Source organism: Agelaius tricolor, unplaced genomic scaffold (assembly GCF_023055355.1).
Source record: "Agelaius tricolor isolate 1412-34295 unplaced genomic scaffold, bAgeTri1.0.p SCAF_5, whole genome shotgun sequence".
Taxonomy (NCBI): domain Eukaryota; kingdom Metazoa; phylum Chordata; class Aves; order Passeriformes; family Icteridae; genus Agelaius; species Agelaius tricolor.
In genome coordinates this window covers 27,884,446-27,903,753 of record NW_027269265.1, presented here as the reverse complement: position 1 = coordinate 27,903,753, position 19,308 = coordinate 27,884,446, and the positions used below count along the sequence as shown (strand labels likewise).

General features: G+C 36.4%; 1 protein-coding gene across 2 annotated transcripts in view; it reads right to left on the bottom strand.

Annotated features, from left to right (window-relative positions):
* PRKD1 (protein kinase D1) overlaps positions 1-19,308 on the bottom strand; it is a 112,675-nt gene that overhangs the window by 13,955 nt on the left and 79,412 nt on the right. For both annotated transcript variants that reach the window (XM_071426977.1, XM_071426978.1), the window contains 10 exons: positions 15,399-15,609; positions 13,655-13,732; positions 10,557-10,761; positions 7,985-8,108; positions 7,135-7,212; positions 6,279-6,558; positions 4,017-4,069; positions 2,866-2,938; positions 1,809-1,915; positions 1,225-1,386 (listed from right to left, as the gene is read on the bottom strand). In XM_071426977.1, coding sequence (XP_071283078.1) covers positions 1,225-1,386; positions 1,809-1,915; positions 2,866-2,938; positions 4,017-4,069; positions 6,279-6,558; positions 7,135-7,212; positions 7,985-8,108; positions 10,557-10,761; positions 13,655-13,732; positions 15,399-15,609 — 1,371 coding nt within the window. The remainder of the gene's footprint in view (positions 1-1,224; positions 1,387-1,808; positions 1,916-2,865; positions 2,939-4,016; positions 4,070-6,278; positions 6,559-7,134; positions 7,213-7,984; positions 8,109-10,556; positions 10,762-13,654; positions 13,733-15,398; positions 15,610-19,308) is intronic.

The following is a 19,308-nucleotide window of genomic DNA, read 5'->3' as shown; positions in this document are numbered from 1 at the left end:
AAGAATATCAACAATGAAAAAAAAAACTAAAAAACTTAACAAAAACCAAAATGCTGTGCCTCAAGTTTTCTTGATGTTTCACTGCATCAAATATTTTTCCTTCTCCAAGAGCTTACACTATAAACATCTTTTAAAAACTGGGTTCTAAGTATTTGTTTACTTTTTTGTGCATGAAATCTTTAAATGTAGCAACATTTGCAGAATGACCTTTCATATCTAGATTCAACCAAAAACATTTCACAGAAATATTACATGATCCAATTGAAGTGTTTTTGATGGCAGAAAGAATGGAGACTGTTGTATGTATTTCTGTTCTGTTACAAACACATAAATATAGTGATAGTGTGACATATCCGTCCTTTTTGTGTGGCTTTAACTCAATTTCTGTTTGGTCAGGGGCTGACAGAATTTGCCACTGCATTAGAGCAGTGAGTGGTGAGGAGGCTGAATGAACCTGTGAACAGAAGAAATCAAATTCTAAAGCTGGTGGCAGTTTTGCCCATTAAAGCCTGGAAACTAGGAAACCTGTTAAGTTCTACAACAAATAAGGAATTTATAATATTAAACACCATAGTAGAGTTGCTCCTGCTACCTTCATTTTTCCTGACTGCGGAAACATGGGCTTCTCTGACTGTGAGGTGGCTCACTACCAATGTGTATCTAAATTTAAACCAGTATTTTGGGCAGCCAAAGAAACAGTATGGTAATATTACAGGAATGTAACAACAGGAAGCTCAAATAAATCCCATACCAAATTGTTAATAGAAGTAATAATGGAATCCAGACTCAGACACAGGTAGCACTGAGATCCAATCTCAGCACAGAAAATAGGTTTAACAGTGTATAGTATGAACTGCAGTGGTTTGATATCAGGCAGTTCAAGAGGCCCAAATTTCTTTTTGTAGCTCTCCAACAGTTTGCTTTTAGTGCTTTCCTTTCTTGTGCTTAATTCTTCCACCATATGAGAAACTGTAGGTTGATGTCCCCTCCATCCAGCAGCCAACAGCTCTATATGTGTCAAGCCTTAAGTCCTCTTAATGGGTTACTAATGTAGATAGTAACAGAGAGTCATGTAAAGAAAGCTGTTTTACCAACCCTGTTTTACTCAGATTTTCATAAACCAGCCAGGTAAATTATGTCAAAAGGAAAACAGAAGAAACATAATGTTGATAGTGATAATAATTGACCTCAAATGTCCTTCCAGGTCTATAATTAATTTCTTACCTGAGTAATTAAAAACTTAGTTATTCTCTCTGGCAGTCTGCCCTTTTCACTTGACAAGATCATCTCCAGCATGTCTCCATGGAGTTTTTCCATAACAACAAAGACTCTCTCTGGCGTCTCAAACATACACTCCAGATTTACAACCCCAGGATGATGAAGATTCTGTTGAAGATAAATACAGCACTGGATTTCTCAATATGATCAGTAGCTTTTATCATTGCATATTCAGACTTCACACTGCCACCTAAACTAGACAATGTTTCAGTATTCAGTAATTTAAACTGTGTGCCTAACCTGTAGGCCACAGGGACAAAATTTCTACGGGAAGTACAGAAGAATGTATGAATTTCAAATTAGTTTAACATACATTTTCCTTATTGTGGTCTGGTGCTTAAAACTGCAGAAATTGTAACTCCTTGTGTGACACTGCTGACCCATTTGGCTTTTTATGGAAAATATACAGCAAAAATACTAATATTTTTGCAAAGGCACTAATGATTATAAATTAAATTCATTATATTACCATCTGGTATTTACAGAAATAAATAATGGAGCTAATACAGTAAAAAACAACAGAAAAGTACCTGTAAAATGGCAACTTCATTACGAAGTTGACTTTCCTGTTTAGTTGGAAATCTTAGTTTATCAATTATTTTAATGGCAACATCTCTTCCAGTTTTGCGATGCTTCCCTGTATTAATAAAAGAAAAGCTCTCTATCAATTAACATGATTAATTATGAAAAGCATTCCCTTTTCATGGGTTGTACAAATGGCCATAACCAAGTAATCCTCAGAGCTGGTTGGCAGATAAGACATTAAAAGTTTTCTGTTATTTCTCTTCTTTCTACCCTTTGACAATAGAACTTGCTATCACCTGACAAAGCCACTTAAACATGTAAGAAACAAACATATGAGAAAGTTAGCTCTACATTTCAACAGTATAGATGCAAAGTTAATTTTCTCATATATGTGTAAGCTGCAGCTGCATTCTGTGCAACTGGCTGGTTGTAGGCTTAGTTCTTCACTGATAGCTCCACACTAGCAAATAATGAAATATGTGACAGCCTTCAGGCATGTTAGTGCCTGTCCCAGGTTTATCAGAGAGTCAGAGATACCTCAGTGAGAAATTTGTTGTTAGTTCTCACTTCACACTGTCTCAAACAACAGCTGTAACTAAATACATCCCCCAAAAAACTGCAGAAAAAAAGGAGAAAACAGAGAGGAAAAATTAATAAGAAAATAAAAAGATAAACAATTCTAACAAGCTACCGAAGAAACAAAAAAATGCTTCACTGGAATATGTAAAGAAACACAGAGGGAAAATAATGGTTTTTTTCATGCATTATATTTCTCAAAAAGAACAGCTTTATTAGAACTTACAGAGAATATGAAGCTATTGATAGACATTGACCCACACTGGGCAGTAAACTTCAATCTACAAAATTACTTTGTCAACACAAAATATAAACATATATGCAATTTCTGCAGTATATCTAAACATATATTTTGTTGAACATATATGTCTTAAATGAAACAACAGACAGCTAATTTCTGCAACAAAACATTTCAGAGTCCAAATATTTTCCCCATTCAAGAAAATTTTTATCTTAAGCACAATTTTACCACACACAAAGCCTTACCTCCATAAACAATTCCAAACTGTCCTGATCCCAAAACTTCATCTGGGAAGATCTGGTATACAGTGCTAATATCCTGTTTATACAAACAACAGATATTAAGCCCTAAGAATATGGAAAGAAAATTTGCATTTCATTTGCTTTTTCTAGTGGGAAGTAGCATCCTTTTAGTACAGTACATTTAAAATATATTATCTGCCAAAAATTTCCGGTGTGTTTTCTTACAAGCCATAGTAACTGTAACTGCTGTAAAAGCTGATGAATCTTCAACAGGTTCACTGAGAGGGGTAAAATATTCCATTTGTGCCAGAGAGGCAGTCTCATGTCTCACTATTTCTCAGTGCTGTAACACAGGCTAAAGCACAAGCTGTTAGCAGATTCATTTGGGAGACTCAAACAAACATCAAATCTTGTAGCTCAGCTTTATTTTCCTGATATTTAACCAGAAGCATGTACAACAGAGTAAAAGAGGGTCTAGCTCATAATAAAGGCTGTCTTACTTTTTAGGAAACAAATGGACACATCCCTAGCAGGCAATCTTTTTGCAATCTTTTTCTGACAACTACCAGAGCTGTCCCAAAGCTTTAGCTGGTTGCAGGGAGAATCTACTTTTTCCATCTGCCATGAGATAGAAAGCAAGCAGTGTGACTGCTTAACTTGACTACATGACCTATGTCCAACTGTCCTAGAGTAAAAGATACTCAGAATTCTCTATGTATGTGTTTCAATATATGCAACTCTTCCTTTGCATACATAGAGTTTCATCTTTGTACAACCAAGTATATCTGATTTTTCAGTTATGACAGGAAATGGTATATTTATCAAGTTTTGTGATCAGTTTTACAAAGTTCAGTTGGCAAATTCCATGAACCAGTATTTCTACACCTCGCTTTTCCATTTGGTAATTAACATCCTACACAGACCCACAGTTAAAGCCTGTGAAATTACCCATACATAATTCTTGCATCTCGAGAAAAGGTGCCACGAAGATGGTTTTTGTCAAAAGTTAAAAAAGCTAATTGTTTGTTAATTTCTTCAAAGTAAATGAGAAATGGCTGATGGGAACTCCCCTAACACTCCTCATGAAAAGCAGATCAATGACTTTGCCAGCTTAATAATAGCATGTCTAGCACCAGCATCAAGAGAACACTCACCACATTTTCTTGGACTTGGCAGTTTGACACAGAAATACTGATGGATATATCCCCTGGGGAAGAAAGCAAAGTATACTTTAGATTGCTGTGCTTTTAGTTCAAACATGTAGTAATAGGAAATGACATTCATATTACATCAGTATCTACTGACAGCTCTAGAAATTGGACCAATTAGGTCAGCTCATTTGTCTACTATTTTTTTAATTGTGAAGTCTCATAATAAGCTTCTTATTGCTTTTTCCCATTTTATTTTGAGGCTTTGAATTGCACCCAAGTAACAGCTGCAACTAAACTGGTTTTATTTAGTGATTTAATTTAGGGATTTAATAATAATTTTGATTTATTTAGTCACCTACAACATATTTGATGATATTCAGATGAAGGCAAATACACATTCAAATTAGACTTCATACTGTTACAAGTAATACATATTTCAACTGGCTTAACAGACATTATTAAAACTTAAAAATTAAAACAGACATAATGGAAACAAAACCTTGCACCTGCATTGTAGTACAAGAAACACCAGATCCAACTTCTATCAATGTGGAGCTTAGGATGTTATAAGCATGTCATAAGCATTTGAACTGCAAACTTACTGAGGCAAAATTCAGCATATGCCTACTACTAACTGCATCACACAAAGACAATACTTTGGGAAGGAAAGCATGCTTCTGTGGAGCATGGTCACTTCTGTCTCCTACTTCTATGTAGAGTCCCATTCATGCTGAATTTCCATTTGTTTAAGTAAAAATTTCAAAACTGTGTCCCCTATTATAAGGCCTATACTACACATTGAAGACACTTGCTACTACTCATCAGCACTAGTCCTAGTTGCTGTAAGTAACATGAGTAACATGGCCTATTCCCTTTCCTTAGGAGGAGTGCTTTTGGCATAGAATGTTTCAGTTATGGAGAGGCTTTTAATCATTGCCAATTTGTCTTCAAATATATGTACTGCTGTGTTTACATGAAAAAAAGCATGGACAAAGACAAGTCTTAGAGTTTGAGCAAAAGAAAGAAGGTTGCTATCATTCTCATTGTCCACAAGAAATTGCTCTGAAGATCTCCAACAACCTTAATTTTTGCACATATAACCCAAAGATAGCTACTAACTTGCAAAGAAATTTTTCAAACTTCCCAAGAGGGAGATAAGACAGCTGTCATGCACAGTACAGTATTTTAGGTGATTTGTTTAGCTACAGTGGACTCAAACCAGGGGCACTAGGCAACTAGTCTGACAGAAATGACATCCAGAATTTGACACTATTTTATACAAGATCCTGTTTGAGAAAGCAAAGGACACTGCTGATCTAATCTGATATGTGAGCTTTTGTGCCTGGAGAAGCAATGCCACAGCCTGTTGTATTACTTGGCTCCTGAAGGGCTTGTGGTCTCATTAGCATTTGTGCTGCATTAACAGCATCCAGATGTCAAGTGCCAAAGTGGGTGCATATTGCAACAAAAGGTCTAATCCAAATTATGTAGACATATCCAAATTCTCTTTACACTCACTAGGCTGAAGAGAAGTACAGAGCAACCACAGCAGCACACAGCTAGTAGTGAGGAATTGTTTGATCTCTGGTACTTTATTATCAGTACCCAAGACAGATTTAAACAGGTCTCATGTTTGGTTTACATAAACTGTCACCATTGCCAGAGAATTACACAAAGGTATGTAAATTGGAAGCTAAGATATATTCAGTTCTTTTGGTCCTGGATAACACACATGCCTTGTTGAGCCTAGAACAGCTGTTCTTCACACTTGAGCTCTTTTCATCTCAGCATGGGACAATGTTTGAGGCAGCTGTACAGCCAAATATGATGAAAGGGAGCATATCATCTCTGCTGCAGTGACCTAAAGACTGAAGAGCTGCTTCTGCAGACAGCTAGAAACATAAATTACAGTCAGGATGAGAAAAAAATCTATCAGTTCTGAAGTGGAGCTCAGAAAATTTCATCCCTCTGCACAAGGAGGCAATCCCTCACACCAGCAACATAAACTTGAATTCAAAGCCTTACTAATTCCATAACTATTTGCTTACTAAAATATCTATATCTTGTATACCAATACAGATGTCCTACTGACAACACATGGATGAGAAACCGCGGTGTTTAAAATATGGAAGACAAGTGACAACCCATGACAGAATAGCCTTTACCAGCTGTGCAATACATCCTTTCAATGTGTGCAGAGGACTGAGCAATGCCATTTGAGAGGTGATTCTCCTTATCAGAAACAGAGGAAATGAGCAGACTTACTGTGCAGGCTGGCTCCTGACCCCGTGGATGCCCCTTTGGGGATGACAGGCATCAGGGCGTGCTGTATGGCCATCTCCCACATTCGCGCCACGTCAATGCCGACGCCACTGCTGATAACGCTGTTATTCAGTGGAACGCTTGAGAGGTTGTCTATGTTTTCTCCAACATAATAGACTATATTTGCTGTGCTTATTTCAAAACAATGAGGATTGGCTCCTTGAGGCAACAAAGTGAAAGTTTTTGCAGGTTCCAGAGACAAAATTTCAGACAATGGGATTTCCTAAAATGAAAAAAATATTTTATTTTCTGTGGTGCAAAGATTATCAATATAAAGAACTTCAGCATGAGCTTTATTTGATTAGTTTATGATATCAGTTGTTGCCTTTTACCACATGCTTCTTGTACAAACAAAAAGCCTCTTGTAACCTGAAACTCTGTGACACAGACAACTGTTGATGGTAAAATACTAAAAGTTTCTTTCCAAGACTAAATAGAACTTTAATTATTTAACTGAACTTATCAAAGAGAGTAGAGAGGTACCTTCAGAGAAAAAGCAGGGCCATCCATATATTAAGAAAACTCCTTTAGAAAATAAAACCTTGTTGACTTCTCATATAATAACTTTTCATTTCCACAACACACATCTTATAGGTCCTCGTGAGCTGATATCTTTCTGACCAGAGACTTGTTTTTTGAAAAGCAGAACACACATACACAGCTTAAATAATAAAAAAAACCCGAAGAACCAAAACCTAGAGAGAAGTTACACTATTATTGCACTTTTAGTAAGCATCAATTTAGCAATTTAGTCCTTATATTCTGCTGGTATGAAAAGAGGTTGAAAAATATTTCTTACTTTGTAATATTTGCTTCCAGTATCATTTTGAAAAAGTGTAATGCATTTGCTGTCCAGCCTCCAGTAGTGTCGCTTTCTCTGCAGTGAAAAACAAGTAAATTAATGAAATGCTCATTTTGCAAAAGCACCACTGCCAAAATGTTTCCTTAGTTTGAAGAGATGTACTGTGAACGATAAAGACCCAATTACTATTACAAGATTTTAATGAAAACTTTCTAATTGAATTTAGAATTTATAGACCTCTTTTTATGCTCTGCTATTTCAGGAATAGCTCTGTTAAAATTGTACAAGTTTTAAAAATTTAAAATGTCATTCTGTTGTCTGCATTACATTCAGCACAATTTGCTGATATGCATGATCCTAATGCAATTGAAATTTCTTTTTGTATCCCTTCTAACACCCCAGTTCAATTTTGAAGGTCACATACTGAAGCCTTTATTCATTTTTTAGCAGGATAGAATGAAAATAGCCTTTTTCTACACTAAACCTACTTTACAAAAGTCTCAATTCAACTGGCAGTAAGGTATCATAGAAAGTGCAGCTGGAAAGTAAAGCTACTTTACAGAACCCCTTAACATTAGGTTTCACTTCCTTAAGAATGATTTTACATTTGGCTGCCTATGATAATGCAACAGATCTATTCAGATGTTTTTTGCATGTTTTAACTGTCTCCTGTTCTTACAAGCAGAGCCAGTCCCAGTTATGATAAGTATTGGGACTTTAGGAATCATAAAAATTGCAAAAAATGCCTTACATGAATGACTGTAAATTGTCTGAGTGTTGTTAGAATTTGATTCTATACTACAACATAACATTTACTGGAAGACAGGTCTTCTGTAACGATTCTTACCAGTGTGTCCTTGCTTGTATAGTGAACCATCCAACCCTCCTTCATTACTGTGCTACTTCTCCTTTTTGTGTGCTTCACAGACTGTACCACTCTCATTAATGGAATATTGTTGCTGGTTGAAGGGCTTAAGAATAAATCATTAAAGGCTTTTAAAAAGAAGATAACTTTCGACAGAAAGGAAAAAAACCTTTAAAATCAGAATACATGTATACACACACATAGAAAATATCCACATTTATTTTTATCATTGTTAGCTGACCTGGTTTGTACACTGTTTTGTTTTGTCATTCAAATTATCTTGAGATTACAAAGAAAAAAGGCTGTAATGCTACACCAAGGGAACGTCTGAAGGCTTACATACACTATTCCAAAATATTTCTAAAGATGAGCTAAGAAAATGGGCAAATGACTAGGGCCTTAGCTAGGCTCTGGGAGCACTGCTCAAGCTTGTGCTATCCATGATTCAGAGCAGTACTTGATCTTGAATCTCTCATAACCTACACAGACACTGTCCATCAGATCACTGTCCTGTGATCTTGCCTGGGCTCAAACACACAATGGAGTGATGCTACTTTACAGAGTAGAAAACATGTCAGCTGCCCAGCTGCACATACCCTGGCCAGGCACAGCAGAGAATCTACTGGAACCTCTCAGAGAAAGAGATTTAAGCTACTCTACGGTCAAAGACTTAAGGTGAAACCCTATTGCCTTGTAGGGTACGCACACTGCAACTTTCTACCATTCAGCCAACACACAGTAAGCTGGGAAGCCATGGGAATGTGACAGCATGCCTGATAGCACCAGCAGATAAAATCTGGTAGTAACCAGAGACAACCTAGCCCATCATCCTTGCTGTTAGAGTTAGCAACTCCTAAAGTAGATTCTGTGTAATGGAATATGGACTCAATCTGTTCAGTCCTAGACATGAATACTTGGCTGTTTCTGGCAGAAATTTAAACAGTGATGCTGCATTGTGAAAACAGAGCACAGCACTGCTTCTGTATTATGCCCTGCTAGCAAAGCTATTGGTGCAACAACTCCAACAAAAAAGGGCTGATAGTAGTTAGGAAAAGAATAATATGTTAATTTCCCAAAGTTGTTGTGACTGTAGATGTCTGCAGATGGCCCTGCTTCGCTGTAATGCATCCTGGAAATAAGCTTTATGAATTGGTAGTTTCCCATCAAAATGCAGAAAGCACTGTCTGAAAGTTTAATTAAATATATAACATACAGTTAATATCTCTTTTCTGCCTAAAAATCATTTAACTATCTGCAGTTTCTATTCAGCTATTCTTGTCTGGGCTGACAAGAGGTTATTTTTTATATATATTTTTGCCTTATATAGATCACTTAAAAAATATCCATGGATACAGAAACTACCCTTAGAAATAAGTGCAGAGAGGTACTACTGGAGGAATCTCTCTTACATAAGTAAAACCTGTACCTTAGTTATAAATGTTTTATTAGCACAATTGGGTATTTTTATTTTGAAAACTTGCAATGCTGTCTGCTTCATAAAACTTGGAAATTTACGATGTTCTGTGACAATGATTTAGTGATCTAAGCACAGGCCCATAATCCAATGATACAAGGTGTCTATACATCACACATATATCATACCTATCTATGCAGATAAATATAGAAGTAGTTTACTGCTGCATGAAGTAAAACCGTGCATTGTTGAAATGGATTGCCTTCTATCAGTGCAACAGGTGTATGACAGCAACACAGAAATAAGGGAACATAAATAAGAAATAAGAACATATTACTGAGAGAGACTCCCAACAAGCAAAATAAAAGAGGAAATTGCAAGTCAGACATGTGAAAGAAAAATGTTTTATAAGTTATAGACCCCTTGCATCAAGGAAATTACAGTTGAAATTTCCTTAATTCATTTTAGGTTCCCTAAATTTCCTCATTGATGTTCCTCATTTAAGTTCCTCATTAGTTATAAGGAATAATCCCTATTTTTTCCATACTATTTGGACAGTTCCAATAAGTCAATGTTTCTTCTTAATTCACTTCTGAGGTGCACTGCACAACTCAGTTCCTGTTTTCTTTCCTGAACAGTCATTTCAAAACACTATTTTTTAACTTGCTTCAAATTACTACTTTAAGTTTGTCAAACTTTCCTTCTTAATAAAGGCATCTAAAAATACAAAAATCTAGATCCAATTATACCATAGCCACTTACACATTTTGTTTATTTATCTAAATGTCAAGGCACTGCACTGTTAAACCAGGGAAAGAATGCCTTGGAAATTAAGTAAACAATAAATAAATATTTTACTAGTAATTATGCACAAATAGGTTCACATCATTTTCATATGAGAACAGACCTGTAAGAACTACTTTTGCATAAGTTTTCAAATGCTACTTCAACTTGACAATAAAGCTTCTCTTAAATTACAAATGCATATAATCAGTGAAGCAGTCTCACTACATTTCACCAGCATTCCCCATTCTAAATGAGTGAGAACAGTGACTGTGTATATTCCCCCTTGAGCCCTAGACATGATTTGTACAAATAAATACAAAGGAAGATGGAAGGTACACTCATTCCCCAGCTCACCTGATCATCCTGTTAGATTCATCGTGATCCAGATCAGCATCCTGCATTTCTCCATTGTCACTATGGCATCCTGTCATTGACATCTCTGAATCCTGAGCCATAGATTCTTCCATGTCATCTATAAAGCCACTGTTTCTTTCACTGTCATTGTCATCACTCCCTTCTTCCATAACCACATCAGACTCAGCCCCAGGACTAAGAAGGTCTGGAATACAATTTCAAGTTATTATCTAAAAACATGTGATACTCCAACTACGACATCCTGGCACATGTTAAGCTTCCAAAAAACTCAAGTTCTCTTTGGAAGTCTATAGCCTGCATCTATACAATATAAGTAGACAATTACTTATCATGTGAACTGTATATTCCTTTGCACAGGAACAGTGTCTTCTGTGAAGTCTGCACAAAACAGCACAATCATCAATATCACTGAAACAGTGCTCCCTGCCATTAGAAAAGAAATACTAAACAAGTACCAAAACTAAAGTCTTAGGGTTTAACTGATTTGACTATGGCATAGCATTAATAGCACCATCCATCTTACATTTAAATTATATTAAACTTTCCTGTTTCCAAATTAAATATGCCTAAGCAAGATCAGAGTAAGAAACAATTTTTTGTTGCATTGTTGCTTGTGAATGGGTTTATTTGGAATATAATATCATTAGTCCAGTCAGAGGGTAAAGACATCATTGGTTTCTCTGGGATGTTGCAATGTTTCAGAAATTTGAAGTAAGGTTAAAATCACATGGAACACATCAAATAGTTTCTCCTAGCAACTTTTGCCTAATTGTGTGGAGGAAGGTTCTTGACAGCCAGTGTAACACAAGAAGAAGCATATTGAATTGTCTGACAGCAAAATGTTTGGAATTGATGGCATTTCACTGAAATTAGAAGGACACATCAGAAAAGTTTGTTTTCATGTACAGTAGTCTCAAGATATTTGGATATCAACTACTGATGTGTGATTAAGAGACACATACTTCATCTCTAGCAGAACCAGTCATTCAGTCATGAATGATACTCCACAGTGCAAAGCTCTCTCTCTCTCTTTGTTATTCCTACAACACTTTTAAAATACCTATTTTTAATAAGCCTGCAATTAGTTAAAAATAACTCCTTACATTCTGTATATAATGCATTTACTAATGGGACCACACTTGAAATTTCATTACTCAACTCTTCTTTCACTTACTATTTCAGGGAAGATGCATCACACAGCAGATGGACAAAATGACAGATACTGTATTTTGTTTATTAAGTTTGAAAATAATGTGAACCAAATTACTGAGGAAATACAAATGGGATACAAGATAAAATTGCCCTTGCTAATCCCAGGGACCCTCTATCAGTCATTCAGGACACACAATTCAGAGTTCTATAAGGATTCTATGTATACCATACTAAGAATATTATTTGGTGTATAAATGCCAAGTTCTATAAATTTTAAGATTGCAATCTTCAAGGAATATACTTGGAATAAGCCCAGAATATGTGTTCTCACCCCAAGTGACTCCGCACAAGCTGTCCTGAGACAAACTATCACTTCCCATGAGCTCAGCATCAGATTCACGTGTTCAGGAGGAAAGTTCAAACAAAAGTAGGGTGTTGCTTGTGTAGCAAAGGTGGGGAGAGGGCAGAGGGGGTGTGTTGTAGGGATGAAATACACCTGCCTCAGATGGAAAGGGGGAATTTGGAGGAGTAATTCAGAAACAAATGTAAAATTTGTTCCTTTAGTTCCATTGTGCAGAAACAAAATTTATGTTCCTTCCTGTCTTTTCACAGCACTTTAGATCAATCACTTCTCTCTAAAACTGCATCTATGTGGAAAAATGTTTATTTATGAGATTTAGTTACTTTCTCTGACTACAAATCTCAGGGCAAACTTTACACTCCTATCAATGGAATTAACGTTTCATAGTGTATATTTTAGTTTTTGAAAACCAAACCACAAATTTCCATTAGCAACATTACTTGCACTCCTGAAGAAATAGTTGCGTTGTGGGATGGTTGATGGTTAAGTGAGGTATAAATGGTGCAAGACTAAAAAAAAGAAAAAAAAACAGTGACTCCAAGAGTCCAATGAGAAGTGCATCAGAAAGGACATTCAATAGGAAGACATCATCTACTTTGCAGAAAATCATGCACTTTGTTACATTTCAAGTGGAATACTTAGTACCTGTAGGAATTTTCCTACTAAACATAAAAACTTCATAGTGATACAGTAACACTACTATGAGAAATACTGTGAAAAATATTAGTTAATGTTCCTAATTTTGGACTTTCTTGATATGCCTTCAATAAAGTAGACCACTGATTTAAAGGAAAAAGAAGGCAGCATAAGGTAATACTTAACCTCAGAAGCAGTTTAGGCTGACAACACAGTAATATACATCAGAAAGTGAGCACTTCACCACATTTCTCATTCCCTTATCACACAGGAAAGTGACATTTTCAAGGCAATCAACAACTCATCTACAGTCACTCCTTTTTCTCCAGTACTGTCTGTCAAGCCTACCCATACACCCTTATACTTAACTCAAACACCAGCAGCACATGCATGGGAAAATCAGCAGATAGTCAAGACCTGATTTGTGGCAGCTGGTATGATTAGTTTTATGCCACCAGTGAATGGCAGATTTTTTTTCTGAAGGGCATTCCTAGTCCTTCTAGGTATGTTTTTCCTTCTCAGGAAGATCATCCTTAACCACTTTTTTCTCCACTCCCAATACAAGAACATGTTGTGCTTCTAGCTGACAGGTGAGCGCCAACTTCTCACATGCTTGGCTTTCCTCTGGCATTCTGCATTTACCAGGTGTTATCACGGGGCCATTTTGCTGCTGACATCACCTCCATGGCAGAGCTTAGCCTGTCTGCCAGTGCTACCCTTTTGGAAGAAACCCTCCTAAAGGATGGTGTATGAGCTACTTGCAGCATTCCTCCCACACTTCATCTTCAACATACAACAGAAATATTGCAGAGGAAAGACCACTCCCAAGCAATGGAAAAATGTGTGTTTGTACACGTCACAGTTTTACATTTCTTTTATTTAACTGATGGTTTAAACAATGACAGAAACAATTGTAAATGCAACTTACCTCCATTAATGGCAACTTCCCCCAGGCAGTTATTTGGCACTTTTGGAGCACAGCGTTTGTGACAGTTGAATCTACAATCTGGTAAGTGAAAAAGGGAAACAGCCAAATTATTTCTTTTTCAGTGACACAATTATATTTTCCCTGCTACCCAGCCTATAGCTATTAGGCCCTATCATTTCATTAATACAAGTCGTATGTTCAGAGAGTGTGCACTAGCCTGGCTCCATGCTGCCTGTCAGTGGAAGGGACAGGATGAAGATGCTAGAAGCACATTTCTGAGGGGAAAAAATGCTTTTCCAAGGGTAGCTGGGTGCAACAGCACTACAGCAGCCAAAGTGGTGCTCAGCTCATCTAGGCAAGTAATGAGGAGACACAAGTGCCTGGCTCCAAAGCCAGAGCTGCCTTTCCAGTGAAAGAAGCAGAATGGGCTGCAGTGTATCAGTTGCAGTTTAAGGAACTGACTACATAGGAAATACTGATGACTGAAAATTGAAACAGGAGAACCCTAGTCAACAATTTTAAGAAATTTTTTGGTTTTTACATCACAAAACAAAATATTTGGTTTTTTACATCACAAGGCAACTTCTGGACAGCTTCCAACTATGGGTTCCTTCAGTCCTTTCCCTATTTTTCAAATTTTTTTTTTTTACTTCTTCCATATGTGTAAGTAGCACTTCACTATATGTCATGGGAATTGTTTTCTTTTGGCTTATGAACACATTTTACCTAAACTAAGAGTTGTAAGTTATTAACACACCAGGAAAACCAGAGACAAAAAGAAAAAATATTCTAAGGCTGTCCATACCTTGCAATTATTTATGATTGATCCAAACACCAACTAGAGGTACAGGAGTGCCAAACTACAGATAAATATTAATTTTTTTTTCAATTAGGTTAATATTTGCTTAGATCACCAGGATTCAAAATTAACTGAAATAGGTGATGCTTTGATAGATATTTTATTTTAGTTAAATTGCATCAGAATCACACCTTAAGCTAAATTAATGCAACTTTGAATTTTGCAGAGTTTAGAGAAGTAACACAAAGTATACTGATTCATTTTATGATAGTTATTATTTATTGTAATAGAAGGAAGGTGATTTTAAGCCTCCATTAGCCGCCATTCCAACCCCATAGCATGCACAATGCTTTGTATTTACTGGCTAAGGCTGGCTAAGGTGAGCCAGCAATCTAGGCTACAATCCAAGGGGCCTGACTCACTTCAGCACCTACTAAGGTACACAATGCCATGACACTTGAGAGCACATTAGTCACACAAAAAATGTGGGTTTAAATTCTCATATAACCCCATCGTATTTTACTTCCATTACAACTTCCCCAAAGCACTGAGCTGCTGAGGCTCAGGCATATGCTTCTTCAATTTCCACACAGGACTTTGTAGATCAACAACAATGAAGATAAGAATATAGTCCATTATGTTAACTATTCTGCTGTAAGCACAGGTTCCCCTATGTCAAATACAAGATCATTTACACCTGAATGAAAAATGTGAGCTACTGCACATACACCAAAGGGTAAGAATGAACAGCCACGCAGCCAGCTCCTACAGAACACCAATTACTGTAATTTTGACTGCAGCTTAATCCAGTGTAATTGTACATGTGCCTACATGCAGACAGTTTAGTGAGGAAATCATGAATAAGGCTACATAGTAACCACTCAAACACTAATTTATTAATTTTATTATGCTTAGCTTTTATGTTCCTAAAGGATATTTACTTACCTTTGCACTGCAAACCCTGTCTAAAAAGCCCTTTGAGAAGCTTCTTGCAGTACTGGCAAACTGTTGGACGTGTGTAGGAGTGGATGACAAAAGTATGAGGCACTTTAACTTTAGACAGTAAAATCTTGTCTAGTTGAATAGGCCGTCCAATGTAGGACTGTGAGTTCGACCTCTTCTCTCGCCCCGTGTATGATTCTGATGGTGTCTTTTGCTGTAAAATACATAAAAAGGAGTTTTGTATTCATTTTTTAAAGAATATCATATTCATATATTCCCTCTCTTCAATAATACTGTCATATGTCATAAAAAGTCATGTAAGTGCCTTTAAACACTAATAGAACATGCATCATGCCCCTCTCAGACTGCTTATGAAAAATTTGAATGGTACTGAACAACCCTTTTGCCAACACTACTATCATATACTTTGAGTTGTGACTGAAGCAGGTTTTTATAAAAAAAAAATCAAAATTAAAATGCTCATCAAAATTTCTCAGAAAAGAATTTTACATTCTGATAAAAACCATTTTTACCTCTTATTTTCTGTTTTACATCAAAAGTAACTTTTAAAGGCTGCATTTTTGTATAAACATTAAAAAATTATTATGTTATTCTGTGTGCATGTAGGATGTAAGTTAATGATAGAAAAATATTTCTTTATAATTTTTGCTATTGCTAACCTTACTACATTTAGATTATGCACAATAGATCACAACAGGTATTTAAAGGTGTGTGTGTATATATACACACACATATCCTTTTAAATACCTATTATGTATATGTATATATATATGTGTATCTGTGTGTATATATCTATATATATATTTGTGAGACACACAGTTTAAGGCATGAAATCCAAAGAATTTCTGGAATAAATGAGTTACCATATTTTCTCTATTAAATTTAGATGTACTTATGATAATTGACCTAGAAAACAACTCGCCTAGAAAACTGCTTTCTTCTAATACTTGCTGTTGAGAAACAACCAAACTACACCCACAATTAACACTGAAATAAGAGAGAAAAAAAGAAAAAAAAAGAGAAAAAAAAAGAGAAAATGCAGCTTGATTATTTAAAACACCTTCTCATTATCATCCACAAATAATCAGATAACTGAACACCAGAAAACAAATCCCTCAGAGTGAGCCTGCACTGTTCAAAAACTGTAGTAGCTGAAGCTTCACGTAGACATTAACTTGAAACACTGCTCAGATTCAAATACATAATGCTATAGAAATTCCTCCATCTGATTACTATTTCCCAGTCATGAAAATATAGAAAAATACATTTTTGTATGCTTCTATCTTTTGGAGTAAAGAGGAATTGTGAAGCCATTTTAATGGTAGAACCACCTAAGGAATTAGTTTCTGGCTTTGCCTTCACAATGTATTTACCATGGGGGGAAAAAAAATTTCTTCCTTACAAAGTTCAAAAAAATTTCTTGCTGCAAAGATGAATTCTTTGATTATACTGTAGAATTAGGTGTCTTTTCCAAGAGGCATAAAGATCCACTGTACTAACACAGTCCTTTCAAATAAAGGAAAAATATGCAAAATACGTTGTATGAGCCAGGTACATATGGCTACCACAAAGAAACTAGATTGAAAGAAGAAAGCATCTGTCTTTTCTTTATCACAAATAAAATTGGAAAAACTCTGAGTACATACTCTGATATTATGGGTTTATTACTTCCTGAGGTTTAAATCTTCATGCTCTGCAAAGCACTTGTGCATATTAAAAAAATCCAAACAATTAATTAGTCTCAATTTGAGATAAAATTTCTCCCATATTTATTACCTACTCATAAAATTCACCTAATATTTCTAAGGCAGATTGCACTAAGTTTTATGAAGTCAACATGGACAGGCTGCAAAAGGGAAGGCAGAAGACCATCAGGACAGAAGAATGAGCCACATATTCTGCACAAACTGCATTGCTCAGCTGGTAGGAAATTACAGCCCTCAGTGTCTGTGGACGGGGCAAAGCTCACAAGGAGCAGTGAGAAACAGAAATGCAGTTCTCAGAGTTTTATGCCTGTGTAGAATAGAAACAATTTTGGTCCAGACTGATGCTAGCTCATAGTCCTAGTTCAGTGCCTTACAAGTTACAGCCTCAACCCTACCCTATGACCAGAAAGTTAGCCCTGAGTTTGCTCTTCAGTGGCCACAAGAAGAGTTTTACTTGTGACATACTACAATTTAATGTACATATTTTCTTTTTGAATAAAAAAAATCCTAAAGGGTTCTTACTTCTAATCACTACTTGCAATAGACATTTGGTGGACATGTAGTGATGCTAGTCTCTTAAAATGAAGTTTAACTGAAAAGGAGTGAGACTGGGTAAGGAAAAGAGTTCTAATGATTGCTTTCATTATGTCACTGCAACAAACTAATATTTCAGTTTACCTTTCTTATCACTAGAGCTATTTCTTGACAAACTTACCCTTGCCTGCAGTAAAAGTGATTCAAATATCTCCTAATGCTATCATCTGTCTTAGAATCCCGACTAATATAATCTAAATTAAACCTATTTTCTATGATCACTCTTTGCCTTCATTTTTCAAATTCTGCCTAATCAAAAATTATTTTGGCTACCGAATATTGCAAAGTCCAAATTATTTATACCTAGGTGACTTCATGCTTAAAAGATTTTAGAAAACTGGTTTGGCTGTTTTCCTCACCAAATGTCTTGCAGATTTTAGAAACTTCAGCTGTGTTGCTGAAATGTACTGAGACTAATCTTGGGCAGTTATGTTTAACAGAGGAAGACAGTCTTCCCTACAGCTTTGGCTCTGACCTAGATGTCTGATCAAATCTCAGGTGTGGTACAGTACAAGTATGGGGCAAATTATTTGCTTTTTTTTGTTCAGATTGATGGCAAATTTTTCAGTTTTAATGTGCTAGTGTATGTTTCTGAGAAAATGTCAGGTTGAACAAAAAGTGAATTCTAGATGCTCTACATTGAGTTGATTGTTTCTGAGATAACTCTGAAACAGTTACTCATCATACCATCAGCCTTGATCAAATAGACTTATGATTAATAAAGCTTTTGTTGTGTTGTTTGGTATGGGGGTTTTTTCTCAAAATTTGTATTAGTCAATGCACAGTTATATTTCTGAAATAATTACTTCAAGTCTCATTTCACATGGCTGCAAAGTTGTGTTCCTGAACAGACAATTAACTAAGCTTTTGTTAGTAATTCATAAGTGTTCTCTACAGCTCAAGCAGTAATGCATACTAAACAAAACATATAACACTGGAAAACCTACTGCTAGATGTCAGTCTTCAAGTCAAATTTATAGAGAAAAGTATATCAGCTTTTCTTTGCCATTCCACAAGTGCTGGGCTGCTATGTGCCAGTACTGTAGCACACCATGTAAGGCACCAGCAATCCTCAACTTACAGTGACTTAAGGTCAAGAGGTAAAGCCAAGTTTTACCTTCTCCCATGCTAGAAAAGACATCAGAATTCATGGATCTGGTCTCACTCCTGTATGCCCAGTCCTGATATGCCTGACTCCATTCCCTCCCTCTTGCAGCCAGAGGCAATGTGCCCCCTGGGTCCTGCTCAAAGGTAGCAGGGGAAGGGCAGCTGGTGACAGATAACTCATGGCAGCAGCAGCTGGAGCATCTTCCACACCCTCTGATGACTGATTGATTAGGAGGAGCACCTCCTCTCTCTTGCCAGATAAGCTTCTCCTCCCAATATTGTCTGAAAGTCCTGTCAAGATCCCTCAACTCTAACTTCTAGCTCTCCCAGCATCAGATGCCACAAGGTTAAGCCCCTGAAAGCATAGGAAACCAGGAACTATACTATTTTCACTGGAAAAGCAAGCATCTCCTCCACAAAGCACCTCCTCCGTTTGTTAGAAAGATAAATGAGTTTTTCCTGGTAGCCAGCCAGACTACTGACTC